Below are 17,787 nucleotides of genomic sequence, written 5' to 3'. Positions count from 1 at the left end.
CATCTTCCTCTCCCCACAGATTCTATAGGTGAGGTGGTATATGGAATAATGGCCCCTCGAAGGTATCCAAACCCTACCCCACAGAACCTATGAATATGCAATGCTGCATGGCAAGGGAGAATTAACGTTGCTAATCAGCTGATTTTGAGATGGGGAGATTTTCCTGGATTATCTGGGTGGGCCAACGTAATCATTAGGATCCTGTAAGTGAAAGAGGAAGGCAGGAGAATAAGTGTCAGAGTGACGCAGTGTGAGAACAACTCAACAGACCATTGTTGGCTTTGGAGATGGAAGTGACCATGAGCCAAGGAATGTGGGCAGTCTCTAAAAGCTGGAAAAAGCATTCTCCCTACAGCCTCCAGAAGGAACAGAGCTGTGCTGACACCTTGACCTTAGCTCAGTGAGACTCATTTGGACTTCTGACCTCCAGAACTTTAAGATAATAATAAATTTGCATTGTTATAAGCCACCAAGTTTGTGTTACAGCAGCAATAGGAAGCTAACAAAGGTAATTACGATGTCTAATTGAAAACTACTGTTGTGAATTCTGGTGTCGTAACACCCATCTGTGGAGTCTGTGCTATAAATTTGTTTGCATACATCTTTCAACGGCTGATCTGAGACCTGAGAGGCATCAAAAATTCTGCTTTCCCTATAGTATTTTCTCATTGGACTTAAGCTTCAACTAGTATAGACACTAATAATTTGAGTGGCTCTTAAACCCGGATAGTAATTTGTCAGAATCTAAAGAGGACCGGTTTTTTAAAATTCCCCTCCCCTCTTCCTCCTTCTCTGTTTTTGCAGAGCACACTGAATTGATTTTGATTCATTTGGCTAATAAACAGGTACTGAGAACCAATGGAAAAAATAAAATAACTGTCTTTTGAAGGCTCCAATTTAATGCACCACATATTATCCAAGACGATCTCTTAACTCTCTTTAGGCAGCATGTATTCGCCTTTCTGATAAAAAAGGCATACAGAAACATTTTGTACGAGTTCTACACAAGCAAAAGGTGATTATTTAAGTAGTAGGAGTCACAGACACTTGGGTGATGAGGCACAAAATAAGTTTCAATGGCGGCAAAGGAAGGAAACAAGGAAAATGAAAGGGTCTGGGTGGGGCAAAGGAGGTCAGGATAATGAAACACCCGGGTTAGAGAAGGAGAGGGTAGGGATTCAGAGTGATAATCCTGAAGAAACTCAAAAATGTTACATTTTCTAGAGCCATCTTCCTCTGAAACAAGCACCAAAAAAGGTCAGATTTTTAAAAAGGTTATATTGAGTCTCTGAATCCAGATTCTTAAGCATTTGCAACCATTCACGTAAAAGGGAGAGTTATAACTGCTGGGATAAATACTGCAGGTGTACCAGCGAGGGCTGAGGCAACCAGGTCTACGTGAGAAAAGCGGCACCGCCAGGGATACAAGAAATGCTGCTCAGAAAAACTCCATTCAGTCTGCGTTGGTTTGACAGAAACGTATGTAGAAAGGCAAAATGTTTCTTGGTGGAAATTCCACATCTGTAAATCACACTGTAGAAGGCATTCAGTATTATGATCCAAGATAAAAGGGAAACCAAAACATTTTACACGAACTCCCAGGGTAGCTGGACTCACCCTCTTGTGTGCTCTCGTGTTCACGGTTTCCGTCTCTGCGAGGCTGTAGGATGTGCCCCTAAACTGGAACCAGGGCTTGCTTGTTTTATTTGCCGCAGCTCATACCACAATGTTCAGAATGTAGTACATACTCCATTCACGTTTATTAATAGAAATATTCAGGTTAAAACACCAAAACGAACTTTCGCCAAGAAAACCATAACCTTCAAAGCTTTTCCTAGAAAGCGAAAGACAACCAGCTCCATCCATAGACACAAAGTCTGCAAAGAATGTAAGACACTAAGCTGCATTCACCACTCCACCCAAACTGTTCTTAGAGATCTGCAAGAACTGAGAAACTTCACACAGCCATGACATGTAATTTTTATGTTTAATCTGCCACCTGCTCGGATCATTACACTGCCTCTTGATAGATAACGGAACCTCTTGGCTGATAGCTTCGAAATAGGTATTGAGTCACATATCTATAAAAAATACTCCTGAAAAGCACACTGGTGAGTTTCAGAATACACACAATCTGGTCACGTATAAAAAAAAGACATGTCATGATGCCCTGTGCCCATTTATCAAAAGACTGGTGAACTGATAACCTTCTCCAGATGTGCATCATTCTTTAAAAATTTAGTTAAAACGTATTGTTTTCTAAGGAAGAAACAGTTAAAATAAGCCAGACACTGTTTTCTGAGAGTTTCCTTTAAACTGTTTCACCTACTCTCTGGGTGTTTAGAATCAGCAAGGCACTCAAACCTTGTTGGGTGGCACATCTATGGGTTTTAGCAAACGAAGCTGTGTAAAATTTCAAACTCTTTTTTCCCAAAGAATTTTAGAAAATTTCTGGTTCAAATCAAGTACAACAGAAGGACTAAGATGAAACTGTCGGGGGCTGACATGTATTCACAATCTACCTATAATTATGCTCCTGTGACCAAGCTGTTTGGCGTAATCCCCAGAAGAAAACAAACATGTATTTGAACATTTTCTGGCACAAAACATGTCTCTGTCACAAAGCACGTCTTCATTTCAAATTCATATTAGAATCACTACGTGAGCAGCACTCCACCACTCAAGCCCGTGCGAAGCTTCAAACCGCGTATTACCGTCCATTGACAAAGTGGGCGCTTTATGAAGAGCCAGCCTCCCTTCACACTGACGTCCTCTGCACCCTGAGTAAATAACTAACAATTCATTTCCTAACCTTGACTTCAGAGTCCAGCCTTTCCACCTTTCTTTTTTTTCTTCTTTCCAAACAAGTGACAAAGAACAAGGAAGCTGATTGAAGGGGTCCATTATGTATCAACTTAAAGAAAGGCAAAGTGATTGATGAAACTAGCAGTCACCTTCACTGCTGGCTACTGCACCTGTATCCTTTTTGTCAAATGACCTGAAAATCCTGCTGACAGTTTAACATTCACTACAAGGATACACAGTATGGGACTACAGTTTTCAATATTTCTATTTGTAATGAAATCTTTAGGGATATAATTTGAAAACAAAAGCTAAACTTTACAATTTTCTAAGCTTTATATTTTCCTCGTACGTAGTCTCTGATTGTTATCAACTTGCATTGCAAAAATATTATCATGGGGGTGGGGGGGTGGGGAAGTGCTGTGGTATGGTGGGCAACATGAATGCTTACTTTAAACTTCATCTTTGTTTTGTTGGTAGAGACAAGATGTTAGCAGGATAGTCCTTCTGCCAAATTATTTGATGAATTATAATTAAGTATATTGCTAGAAGAGGAATTTATGATTTCTCACTCTTCCTCTATGGGGGTGGTCAATATCTCAAAAAGTAATTATTAAGATAAAAAGTAAAAATGCGGCATTCCAAAAATAGTAATATTTTACCTAAACAACCTAAAGTTGTTTCTCAACTTTCAATAGGCGACGGGCTTAGTGAATTCACTGGAAAACCCAGTAACTAAGAATTTCTTCTGTGGATGGATAAAAGTTTACCTAAATTAAAGAACTCATGATATTTCCTTACAGCAGTGAATTCAGTCACGCGCTTACTGTGTTAGAAATAAAAATTTCACCAGGCAACAGTGACACACTTGAGAGCCAGCAAAACCTCAAAAGAAGCCACAGTTCTCTATGTGGACACAGCACCATTTCCTCTGGGCATTTATTACCTGTTAAAAACCAATCTTTTGGTGAGTGGCAGTTCAGGGTTTTTGAGAGCAAGCTGCAATATTTCTTCAGGTCTGCAGAGTCATAATTAAAGCTGAACTGAGCGGAATTGGAGAGGGAAGGTCAGCGAGGTGCCGTATGAGAGATGAGGCTGGGCTGATGGGCACCAAATGAACAAATTATGATGGGCCCCACTCAATGTGATGAGGTCAAATGCTTGTTTCTACCCACTGACAGTTCAATTTCCCTGAAATGTCTCTCGGTTCTCTATGAGCTAATTATGAATGAAAAGTTATCAACTGCCCACGCCAAAGGAGGCTTAAATACTATTTTGTGGAGTTCTTAATGTCAAAATATTGTTCAAAACAGCATGCTGTCCCACTCCAAATACAATGTGTGCGTTAATCTAAGTATCAGTGAAACACTATCAATTTTCCCCAGTTCCCCACAATGTATACAGAAAGCAAATTCTCAAGCACTTGTCAGCTTAACCAAAAAAAAAAAAAAAAAAAAACACGAGGAAAAAAAATCATTTACCAAGTAAATCTATATTATACTTACAACTCATCTCCCTGGTAACAGCAGTACAGTGCTTATACTTTTGCATATCACAGGCTCCATAATCTTCAAATAGCACTCTATATTTTTCCAGGAATGATGCTACTGGATTATTAGCTTCTAAGCATCCATACTCAGATTTACCCCAGCACACAGATTTATTACACTAAATCAGCTCAAGAGCGATTGACAGAATGTTAACTCCTTTTACAGAAACTCAGCTTGTGAGGAACAATTTTCCACAGTCTGCACTGATCATGGACAATTATTTTCTTTGCATCTATAAGCCTAAGTGCATACAACTTCGCTTTGAATCCTGCGACAGATGATAAATAATTGATAGGATTTAGGATTCAACTAATTTAAAAATGTATATGGCTTCAATCACGACAATACAAAAACAGAAGAAAATGGTACCACTTGCTGGAGCCCTGTGTGACTCGACTCTGCAAGGGACTTTCATACAAGGATGTTTAACACGTATGTAGTCTGGTTGTTTTCCAGCAATATACAACACACACACAATCTTGGCCCAGTGTACTCAGGTTGAAGGGTCCATCACACTAAAAATAAAGTAATATGGTCTGCATAAAATAATATATAGCACTGAGCTTAAATTGTGAGAAAAATCTTAAAATATGTAAACATAATGTACCAGAAAATGACATGTGTCAATTTTCTTATTATCACTAGATTAAAAAGTTTTAGGAATAGGCTCTATAAGAAAAACAGATTTAAGGTATAAACATAAGGGGTACTTGGTAGGAGTGGCACATATAAGGAGGAAAATCCATTATGATTCAGGTAAAGATAAGCGGACATCAAAAAATGAGCCTCAAGTGGGAAAATTTTTTACCATTTAAAAACATCATAATTAGATATATACGTATATTTTTGGCAAATTCCTAATAATGAAAAAGTTTTTAGTGTTAACCATTGTTTCTACATTTGACATAATATGTGCTTAGATATACAATATCAATTTCCTTAACTCCTTAAGAAGTATTATCTGATATATTCATGTTTAGGAATCACAATTTAATTCGTTCATTAAAGGATACTTTCTGGAAGTTGATTTTTTCTAATTCTTATTGTAATTGCATTGTTCTAATCTTGTATTATAAAGGCAGCTGCTTGCCTATCATTTGTACTTTCCTCGTTAATCCTGACTCAGTGAATTAACCTTTAATTACAGCCGTTAAAATTGAAATGAGCCTCTTGTCTGGCTAGGGCTGCCCCCTTTCAGTGCATGATTCTGATGAAAATTTTTAGGGTCAATGAATATGTCCCATGTCATGTCTGATAGCTGCTAAAGATGTGAGGAGGTAAATGTTACCTTAGAAAGATGTGCTTTAAATTTTTAGGAGATCTGCTCTATTGATGGGAAAACAAAATAAAAATGATACTTTTAGCTTCTCAGTTTACTATGCTGAATTTTTAGCCAAATTAAGAGAGCATTTAAGAAACATAAAGAATGGTTTACTGAGACACATTTAGTCAAGCAATTTAAAGCAATAACTTATTCTCCATTTTACTGTCTTAAATATTACACATTAAGTCATAAAAAGAGCACGTAAGGAGCACAACACTTTTAAGACGTGCTTAATAGGAACAATTCTCTCAGTGACGTAGTAAACTAACATATTAACAATACAGTCCTTTAAACTGACATCAGCGGGAATGGATGCTATATGATGAAGCTGGAAACAGGGAAAGATTAATTCCCTTCATTGAACGTGCTTTTGATGAGCACCTATTCTGCGTGGAGCACTGGGAACAGAAAGGCCTGTGAAGGGCCCTGTGCTCTCCTCCAGCCGCCAGTCTGTCTCCCTAGATCCATGACAGATTCCTAACGTGAAAGATACGGCGCCCTTCGCTGGTGCTGACGCGAATGAGCCCTGGAGTCACCTGGCGTCTCTCCCATGAAGTCTAGAGACTTAGAGTTGGAAGGAACCTTAGAAACTATTATCGTTTTCTAATTTCACAGATGACAATCTGAACTAAACTCAAATTTTGACATACTAGTTTAAAAGATAACTTTGTCAGGTCATGTCTTCTACGAGCACGAATGCCAAAGCTTCAGTGAAAATGTGAAATAAACAAGTTTCTGAAATTACGTATTTTAAAAACACCTTATTACGAAAACTTTCAAATGTAGACAAAGCAGAGTAATATAATGAACTAGGTACTTATAACTAACTTTCAAAAATTATCAACATTTGTCCAATCTTGTCTAATGAAACCTTTACTTCTGAATTATTTAAAACTAAATGCCAGATATGACCTCATTTCACCAGTGAATAGTTTGGTTTGTATGTCGAACAGATAAAGAATTTTCAAAGAAAACTTACAGTACTACTATCACACCTAAAAGAAAAAGAAAGTCCCTTTAATTTCATGTAAAATCCAGTCAGTGTTCACATTTCCTTGACTATCAGACATGTCTTTTCAGAGCTGGTTTCCCTGAATTCAGATTCAAAAAAGATACACACATTACATTTGGTGGGTATTTCTCTTAATCTAAATTACGCATTGTAAAGTAGAACTTACTGAAATTTTGTTTCTTTTTTTCTTTTTTGAGCAGAAGTGTAAAGCAGATCTTCAGGATCAATTTAACATTTGGGGGAGATATTTATATACTCAGTAATGTGGAACAGCTGTACATTTAAAGAAATAACCCTATCAGGCCTATAAAAGCTGTCTGTAATTACATTCCTGACTGATCTGAATAATAGTGTGTTTGATATATTCTAAGATAAGTGGCTTTTACTTTCCTTTGATATTAGGGTCATATACTGTACTTGTCTCTTTTTACTCCATATTCTCTTCTCTAGTAATAAATCAATTTCTTAGTGTTAGTTGGGCATGTGCTTTACAGTTAAATTCATTTTCTTTTCCTTTGAAGAGCAAACAGAGTTTTTGTAAGTATCACAATAATATTTTCCATTTTTAGGTCAGATTTCCCATGTTAAGAAATTTAATATTATTAAAATAATACTTATCAATTTTCCACCCCATGCCCTCCCCTATGTTCAGAAAACTTTTGGCAAGCTTTAAGAACAACGAAAGTAACCTGGCTGATGTATGATTTAATAATAACTAATACACAATTGGCAATGCATAATCTAAGATATCTTAAAGCTGAAAAAATATATTTTTCACTGCAAATATCACAATGCAACACAAGCATCACAATTTGAAATACAGTAGTTGACAGTAACACAAAGTTCAATCAACTTTGGATATAGAAAATTAAATTGCCAGAAAGGATTAAATCTTTTTTAAACAAATGATATTTCAACAACCTTATTTCCTATTGTAGTACATTTAATTATAATAAATATTATAATAAATAAAGGGAAAAGACCATCATCTGCGGAAAGAAGTTGGGAGACGTTCAGTGGCCTGTCTCGGCTCCGAGGAGAGGGAACCCACAGCAGGCAGAAGGAACCACTGACCATGAAGCACAAGGAAGAGAAAAGGAGAGGCCCGAAGCTTTCTCCACCGTGGCCTCTTTAATCCTCCCATTTCTTGCAGATTTATATACGTATTTTCTTTGTTTTTGTGACCTGCTTCTTTTTCCATAATAATTACTAGTTCATTAAGAACTATAATTAGCATCTGACACAGTGGATTCCTCATCGTGGAGAATTTTATTCTAACATTGACAAAGCACTGTGAGTGCTCTCCACCAGTCAGGACTTAGACTGGCACATATTTGCTTCAGCCAAAGAAAAAATATTTTGCAATAAAAACCCTGCATCTAAAAATTAATGCAAACAATCTCTTTTAAAAAGTAGCTCCTTTTAATAACCTAGAAAAGGGAGAGATGGGTTACGGTGTGTTACTGACTATGAGACCTGAGGCAGCACAGAAATCCAAAGATGAAGCAGTAGTATGCACACCTTCAAGTTTAATTTCCAAATTACAGCAGCTCGTACCCAGAAGAGAATTGAATGAAAGAATAAGACGGGACATGGCTAGGCCATGGAAGCACAAAATACTGTCAAACTTTAATTAAAAAATGCTTCCAATTTAAGCAGACCCAGGCCAGTGATTTTTCATTATTTTTACCACAGTTCCATGACTACTGACATTTTCATCAGAACAAATAAAGGATTTTTCCCAAATTTAAAATGACAAAATTATTTTTAATTTTGACTTACAATTTCTTCCTCCTCTAAACTCAAAGGAATTTGATCTTAGGTGGACTTCTCTGTCAGCCTGGGGCTTGAATATACCTTAAGTTTTTACAGTAAAGTGTAAAAAATACCTATTTTTTAAAAGCTAGTTCTTCCACCACATTAGGAAACCGACTTTATCACAGATATATTGTCATCTGTCTGGGGAACGAGATCACACATTCATGAAACATCTGGCACATGACTTAGGAAACGCTTGTATTCAACCGGGACTCTCTGGAGGCGCTCGGCCCCCGCATACGTGGAGAGCTGGTATTCTGGCAGCGTAAGACAAGCACACTGGAAAACAAAACTACAACGCCCTAGCCTAGGATCAATTAAAATAAGAAAGAAGATCTACTTAAGAGAAAAGTCCACTCCAGAGAAACGGAAATCAACTTCAATTACAACTGCCATCATCATGATGCACATTGTCCTAATGATTCCAAATACTGTTTAGTAAATTTCAGACTCAGTGAATCAGATTCTGCTTAAGATTTATCCAAATTACGCTTTGCTTTTTCTTCATATTGTTTTAAAACCGATAGAGTAAGCCCCGTACCAAAAAAAAAGTCTCATGGACACTCTTCTCTATTTTCCAGTTAAGTTCCCAGAACACAAACAGGGTCAGGACCTCATCCCTAAGCGCGGACAAATGTGACTTCATTAGTTGTTGTCTTTGTCAGTAGCAAAAGCTATAAGCCTAGTTGCTAGCCATTTTCCTATATTCCTTAGATAAGGAACTCAACAGAACTAATGATAAACACTAACTTTGGATGCTGAATTTGGTTTGTACATAAAAAAATGCCTCTTCTTTGCCTCACTGGGGCAGCCCAAATTCAAGTGCATTACCTATGGGTTTCCTTTTGCCTACCCTTCAGCCTGTAAATCCTTGAGGGGCTGGGGACCTTATTACATGGCTTCTTGGTCATACTGACAAACTTAATGCCATCTTTTTGCTGGTCATAGGAAATTCCACGCTTGCCAACCATAACAACGGGCACAGAACTTAGTTTAATCAACGCTGCAGTTGGCACTGCCTTCGCTCTGGCACTGTGAGGCTTTACTCCTTCACTGACGAAGTGATGCTCCACAGCGCCAATTCAATGAAGGCAGATGGTGAATAGCACGGTGTGTGAAAATTATCCTTCTACTTCTTGTTATAGAGGAAAAGTAGTTCAGATATCTAAATATTAAACTCTGTTAAATGTCAAAAGTTAACTAGTGGTAGAGTCTAACTATAATTGTATAGAGGGAAATAGGTGGGACTGTGGAGTTTAACCAATATAAAGTAATAGTATTTATGGACATCATCAGAGAACAACAATGACAATTTTTATCTACAGAAATTCCCAAATGGGTAAAACTATGTTACAAAATGAAAGTATTGAGTATACTGTAATTATATCCTTTTGAGGCAATTTTCCTTCACGTTCCTACTCAATTGTAAACTCCCTGAGGGCAGGAATCTAGCCCATCCTGTTCACTACTATATCTTTGGCACCTGCCTCATATTCTTGCCTGAATAAATACTTGTTGACTGAATAAAACATTTAATTGGCATACATCCAGTAAGGAACTTCGTCTTTCTGAAAGAGAGATCCGAACTGTGTCCTACCTCAAGAGGTATCCCCTAAACCCTTGGAATTTCTTGAGCGACCGGAGTGTCTTCATTATTCCTGGTGATAGTTTATGCCAATGAAGTGATGCTAAGCAGACAACTCAGGATGAAGGCTGGCCACACCAGAAAAACAAAACACATGATTAAAGGGTTGGGCCTTCGGGCCACTGATGTCAGCCTGACCCGGAGGGGAGGGCTGGAGATTGAGTTCAGCTATGTGGCAATAACTCAATCAATTGTGCCTATGTAATAAAGCCTCAATAAGAACTATGGAGACCTAAGCTTGGTGAGATTCGCTAGTTGGCAATATTCCATACATATTGCCACACTTTGATGTCAACAGGGTGATCCGGAGGCTCTGAATTTGGAACCCATGCAGAATCTCCTCTATGTGTTTCTTCCTTTGGTTGGATCTAATCTGTATCCCATTGCCACAATAAAGCTGTAATCCTAAGTACAGTGCTTTGCTGAGTTCTGTTGGTTGTTCTAGTGAATTACCAAACTTGAGGGTGGCATTAAGAAACCCCAAAACTTGCAGTTGGCCTCAGTAGTCTTGGGCTGACCTAGCAGTCTGGAGGACTGTGGCCTTAGCACGGAGTCTGACTAACTCCGAGTAGCATATTGTGTCAGAATGGGCTTTTCTTTTTGCAACTCTGGTTTCTGCTTCACGGACTGTTCTTGGAATTACTTACTATACCTCAATATATTACCTTTGCATTTTATGATGATCACGTTTCTTAGTGAAGCTTCCTGCATTCTCCAGAGTTAAATTCCACTGAGGGACTGTGATCCACAAAGATCAAATCTGTTACATTATGGCAGCTAAGTCAGTGCTTCCTCACTAATGTGCCACAGATGGGTTAGAGGTATGCTGTGCTGCTGCCCCACCATTAGCCCTCAGGAAGGCCAGGTGGGGCCTGTGTTGGCTGGAGCTCCCGGGCTGGGTGCCTCCCATGTCCTACAGCATTCTCTGTTGATCCCAGAGCACATCACAAATATCACTTTTCCATATGTACTGTGACATAAAAAGATTGCAAAAAATGAGTTAAGGAATCATTACTACAATTCTCCCATGACAGTATGTCATCAACAAATTTCTCTAGCATCATACTTGGTTATTCCAACCTGTAGGTGCAACACACTTCAGCCGCATTGAACTACTCTTTCTCTAATACTTCAAGTTTGTCCACACCTCAAGCCTTCCCATGCACCACTTCCTCTGCCAGGGACGCCCTTCCTGTTCTACCCCAGCCATCTACACAAATTCTTACTATTCTTCAAGACTCAGCTCCAAGGTCACAGGTGTACATGCTTTTCTAAGCTCTGTCACCCAGTAGCACCTAGCAGACCTGTACCTCTAGAAAAGCACTTACTACAATGTAATGATTTGTCTATTTCCCTCTCTAAACTCTGAGTTTCCTGCTGTCATGTTCTACAATTCACCCCCTTCTTTGACTCATTTTACTTGGCCTTTTCCTTTGTTGCCTCTTAAAGCATGTTTCCTAGAACTCCATCCTCATTTCTCTCTTCTCACTCCACAAGAGAGCCACAGAATAGAATTCAAACATTTGTGGGTCAACTATTTCATTTGCTTTTCATAAAACACAATTAAGTGTTTAGGGAAAGTATTATTTCCATTTTAGAAATTCAAAAGTTGAAGTTTACACAAGTCAAAGAATTGCTCGTGGTCACAATGATAATGAGTAGTTCAGCCAAGGGTGGAAACCAGGTCTTTGGGCTCCAAATTCAATGAATTTCCTAAAAGCTGTCCTGCCTTTCTGGATGATTCTTGGTATTTTAAGCTGGAACTCTAAAGTATATTCCCACACAAACCTTCTGACCTGTGGTTAGGAGAAGTCATTTTTCCATAGAAAGATAAATCTTAAATATTAAGTAAACAAATTAATAAACTTTCTTATACAATTAGTTCGAGAAGAAACATAAAAAATGCAAAGAAATGAGACAAGCTTTCATGCTGATGTTTATCAGCAGAAAAGAGGTGAAATAGTTTTCAGAGGTAACTTTAACTGCTGAATTCACTTTAATAATTTTGTACCCCCAGTACACAAAAAGTTACCTAAGCAGAAAAGACTGTGGTTTCCCACCAACATTCCCAATTCACCAGAAGCGAAGAGTTTCATCCTAGCTCACATCTGCGCTTACACACAAATTGTCTTCCCCTCCTCTCTCTTTCCTCACTCCCTCCAGAAGCCTAACATCCTGAGGACTGCTGGTTCTGAATTCCCAGGGCTTGACGTGTAACGCTTGAGAAACTCTTAGTCAAACAATAACCAAATAAAAAAATTCACTAATAATTCACTAAAACGTTCAGTTTGTTCTCGGAAATACAACAGCAAGAACTAAAATGTTTCTTCAGTTTTAGCCATCTGTTAGCCAACTGCCAATTAGTCTCATGTAAGAATGAAACAAATAATGTGTTTATACATCATTGTTATCATACACTTTGAAAAAATAAGGTCTTTCCTTATAATGATAATAATATTTATTAGGAATTATGTTTAAAAATCTCTGTATTCTGAATATATAATTCAAAGGGTAGAACAAATAGTGTAATTTTTCACTTGAAAAATAGTGTGAAAAAGGAACGATTCTTTGGGTTTCATTGTTAATATTTTGGTAATTTCAAAAAATAAAATCTACCCATATTATGCCAAATACACAAGGAAAACAAACTTAAATAATCCACTGAAATAAATAAAAATCATCTATGGACTAGGAAGTCATCATATAAGCTAAGAAACATTTCATCTACTTATTTTTACAAACCTACTCAAATCATCCAAGCCTAATTATTTTCATTGCTTCAAAATTCCATCTTCGGTTCATAGATTCACAGAATATTAAAGTTAAAAGGAAGCTGGAGATCTACCTTGCCAACATTTTAGAGTTGAGAAAACCAAATGACTTGTTCAGTTTCGCCCAACTGTTAGTGGTAGTGATTCAGAAAGACAGACATTAGACACTAGATGTCAATAAAAATGAATCTTAGTCATTTGTATACATGCTTTCCCTTTCTATTAAAAATGATTGCTAAGCCAGTCCTGATGGCCTAGTGGTTAAAGTTCGGCGCTTTCTGCTTCAGCAGCCCAGGTTCATTTCCCAGTCACGGAACCACACCACCCATCTGTGAGTAGCCATGCTGTGGTGGCAGCTCACATAGAACTAGAAGGACTTATAACAACAACTATGTGCTGGGACTTTGCGGAGGAAAAAGAAAAAAGAAGAAGATTGGCAACAGATGTTAGCTGAGGGCAAACCTTTCCCAGCAAAAAAAAAAAAAAAAAGATTGCTTTTTGGTAACAGATATATTACACCTTGATTAGAGAAAGTCTAGAAAATAATGAAAAATATAAATCATTCAAAATCTCATCATTCAGAAAACCTCTATAATTTCAATGCATTTTCTTCTAATCTTTTATTTTCTCTATATTTAAGAACACAGTATGAATGTACAATTCTACAAAGTTGAGATAATATACACAATATTTTGTATTCCATTTTATCACTTCATATATTTTCTCATTTCATTAAAGTACTGAATAAAACCACATAAAGATTGTACAACATTCTTTAATTTGACTCTGCCATACTTTATGTAACCATCATTCTCCTATTACTAGACATTGAGGTTATAAACAACCATGCACATAAATTTTTGAATTTTTAATTATTTTGTTAGAAGAAAAATCTAGACATGAGATTACTGGGCCAAAGAGTATGTATATTTCAATGTCTATATAGAAGGCCAAATTACCATTCAGAATGATGTACCACTTTATACTTTCATCAGTGGAGCAGTGTATAATGCTTTCTTCTTGCATCCCTCACCAATAATGGATATTGGTTTTTGTAATTTCTGCCAGTGTCACAGGCAAAATGGTTCTTTAAATTTGCATTTATTCATTACTACCACTGAACATTATTCATGTATCTATTATCTATATTTCCTCTTTTATGAATGTTTTTATGGATCTTTTGTCCACTTTTAAAAATGTTTTATTGAAGTACAATATACATACAGAAAAATAAACATATCTTAAGTGCGAAGCTCAATGATTTTTTTCATAAACTGAACACATTCACATATCAGCATCTAGATCAAAACACAGAACATGATCAGCACCCCAGAAGCTGCCCTTGTGTTCCCTTTCAATTACTAACTCTCCTAAGGCTAATCACCATTCTGACATCTAATATCATAAATTAATTTTGCCTGTTTTGTATCTTCCACCCATTTTTATAGTAATAATTTTATTGTTTCAAAAAGTCAATTAGTATTCATTATAAAACACTTAAACATTATAGAAAAGTACCAAAAAGAAAGCAACAAGTCATCCCCAAATCATATCGCTTAGAGGAACTAATATTACCTGGGATTAACATCTCTGTAAACGTGCACGGATAGACAGACACACAGAGAAACAGACAAATTATCCCACAGATGGGATTATAATCTTACTTTAATTGAATTGAAGAAAAAGAAACTAAAAGAAAACTAAAACAAAAAACAAACCTCCAAATCTTCAGATAAATGTTCTTTGAGCATATATAAACCAATTAGAAGTTTGAGTCTCATTAAAAAACAAAAACAAAAGCTGTTTCAGTTTTGCATTTATTGATTCATTTCCTACTATGAAGAAATGAAATGATTAAAAGGCATTTCCTCATCCTTTTCTCTCCTCACCTACTAGTTTTGGTTTCTTATATTTTTTTTATTTGTCACTTATCAATTCCATTGATATTGATTCTATTAGTTTGAATCATCCTTTAGTTTCGACAATAAGCAGTGTCCCCACCCTCTTTTCTTCTTTTTTTTTCCCCAGGAAGATTAGCCCTGAGCAAACTGCTGCCAATCCTCTTCTTTTTGCTGAGGAAGACTGGCCTGAGCTCACATCTGTGCCCATCTTCCTCCACTTTATACGTGGGATGCCTCCCACAGCATGGCTTGCCAAGCGGTGCCATGTCCGGACCCGGAACCTGAGAACCCCGGGCCGGTGGAGTGGAACGTGTGCACTTAACTGCTGCGCCACCAGGCCGGCCCCTCTTTTTTTCTTTCAAGAAGGACTGACAGTTATTTTCATGCTTAAGAATGTCTATGTGTAGCCATTTTTTTCTTTGGTGAGGAAGATTGCTGCTGAGCTAACATCTGTGCCAACTTCCTCTATTTCACATGTGGGTGCTGCTGCAGCGTGGCTTGGTGAGTGGCACGTAGGTCTGCACTGGGGATCCAAACCTGTGAACGCCAGATCACCAAAGCAGAGTGTGAGAACTTAACCACTACGCCACTGGGCTGGCCCCATCTGCAGCCTTTATAAAGAAAGATAACAATTTTCTTGGGTCATACTTTCCTTCCTTTACAAAGTTGTAATAATAATGTAATAAAAAATAATAACAGGAACTACTTTGTGCTTAATGAGTATCAGGTGTTGTTATAAGCATTTCATATAACAACCACCCTATGAGATAGGTAGCATTATCATCTTCATTTTACAGATGAAAAACTTTGAGGCACCCAGAGGTAAACTGACTTGCCCAAGGTCGCTGATTCTGCAAAGTGGCAGAGCTCTGCTTTGCACGCAGGCAGTCTGGCCGAAGAGCTGTACCTTTACCTGCTACCTATACTGCTCTGAAGGTTTGCGGCTGGCACATGACTGGAGGAAGGGACAGTAAAGGATGCTACTAGCTTTAAGGGGTGAAGGCCAGGAACGCTAGCTGCCCTGCAATGAACAGGGCAGATCCACACAATAGAGCTTACACCACATTCCTCACAACTTTCAAATGTCTTGGACATTCATGAGGCAAAAGCTTGTTTAAAATTACCTGATCCTACAACACTACATATAAGTACAAAGCATTTTTGGGGGCAAGGTTTTAATATACTCAATTTTCCAGGAGTGCAACTACCAGAAAAATTGTTCAATGTTTTGGAAAATTATGTTACTGATCGTAACACCACAACCCACAGCAGCTGAGCTGCTAATACAACACACTGTACGTGTCTGCATCCAGAGCTGCCACATCCACGGCGGCAGCACGTGAGTGCCAGCATCGCGTAACTGCTTCACCACGTTCCTAGTGCAGCCCCGGTCAAGCATTTACAGATCCATATAACTATTACTTTATTGTAAATTAATTTTATTTCTTCTTTCTATTCAATTTGGGCAACATGTTGATTTTAAAATTACAGATGTCCTCTTATCTCAGAATTTCATTTCAGGATCCAAAAGGCTCCTATATATGTTGAGGTCCCATCCCATTATATGAGGGTGTAATTGTTGAGAGTTTTCCTTTGATTTTTCCTCCATGTCTTTAGTCCACTTCTTGCTAAATTCATACACATATGAGAAAACTTAGAATTTGGTTGATTCATTGTCTTTTTAAAGTACTGTTTTGAGGGCCGGAGGTAAGATCAGGAGCTGGGCCATTCTGCACCAGAATATTCAGGTTATTTCTATAGGTCCCACTTCCCAAAGTTCTACTTTTTCTTTGTGTCAAGTTCTACTCCCTTCCGTTGCCATTCTTTTCACTGCTCCTTCTTCGATCATTCTATTAGCTGTGGGGACGACCCTCAGCCGCACCGTGTGGCTGGCCTTTCTTTGCACACTCCTTGGATGGAGAGCTTTTGTTTCCCTTTGAAGAGATTATCCCAATATTTTCCTTAGTAGAAAAGGGTAAGTCTTTCAATTACTTTGTGATGAAAGGAAATTTGCTATAAGCTTTTCTAATCTCAACTGCATTCTTCTTATGCTAAGAAAGTATGAGAGTCTACCCAGGGCCCATTATCGCATATCATTAACACTTCCAAAAAGATTAGTTAATATTTACTGAGCGATGCCAATGTGCACGTCACTGTTCTAAGAGCTTTACGTTTATTATCTCATTAATCTCACAACAATACTGTGAGACTCTATCTTCACAGGAAACCAAGGTGCAGGAAAGCTATTTACCAATTTGCCCGAGGTCACACAGCTAAGGTGGCAAGGCAGGGGTTTGCACCCTGGTCATCCGATATGAGAGTCCAAGTTATTTCTCACTGACTGCCTCCCAAGTTTTTAGGGGCCTCCTTTCCCCTCAAAGACTAACTGCTTCACTATAGATTTTTTGATTACCACTTTCTCTTTACAGCCTACCACAAATGCCCAATAAATATTTATTACTTAAATAAATGAAAGACTTAACTGCTTGTTTTCAGGGCTTTCCCTCATCTCTCTCAATACATCTTTTCCTTTTAGCAACAAGGACAGACTAAAATCTCAAATACAGTTCTTACTCATTTCTGAGTAGTTAAGAGAGAAACATATTCTACAGCTTAAAAAAACATTATAAGCTTAACAATTTTCACCTACACTTTCTAAGTGAGCTGACCAAAGCTGAACAGAAACGCAGAGAGCTCTTTTGAGTATTTCACTGCATGGCCCTGATAGCACATGTGCTTTGAAGGGGGAATTTTTTGTAACAATCTACAGGAATTAGGTCCGCCACTTTCCCACTTTGGGCAGAAGCAGCTCTACGTTCCCCGGCAGCTCAGATCACCAATTCTGTACCCTGAAGTGCCCAGCCAGCCCTGGGAAGCGTTGTTACGCCAGATCCATTCAAGCTACCTGTGCTCCCATCAGAACTAGCTGTTCTGCCTCTTAGTTTGTCAGATTTCTGACAACAA

General features: G+C 37.9%; 1 protein-coding gene across 3 annotated transcripts in view; it reads right to left on the bottom strand.

Moving 5' to 3' along the window:
* The window catches only part of AP3B1 (adaptor related protein complex 3 subunit beta 1), a 227,628-nt gene that overhangs the window by 44,990 nt on the left and 164,851 nt on the right, over positions 1–17,787 (bottom strand). The window contains exon 23 of one of the 3 annotated variants that reach the window (XM_046666494.1): positions 15,387–16,784. The exons of the other annotated variants lie outside the window; for them this stretch is intronic. Within the exon in view, the coding sequence (XP_046522450.1) occupies positions 16,677–16,784 (108 nt within the window). The 3' untranslated portion in view covers positions 15,387–16,676. Of the gene's footprint in view, positions 1–15,386; positions 16,785–17,787 lie in introns of those variants that run through there. 3 annotated transcript variants of the gene reach the window in all.

This window comes from Equus quagga, chromosome 7, assembly GCF_021613505.1.
Source record: "Equus quagga isolate Etosha38 chromosome 7, UCLA_HA_Equagga_1.0, whole genome shotgun sequence".
NCBI lineage: Eukaryota > Metazoa > Chordata > Mammalia > Perissodactyla > Equidae > Equus > Equus quagga.
Note: the sequence above shows the minus strand (reverse complement) of the source record. Positions and strands in the feature narration are given on the sequence as shown.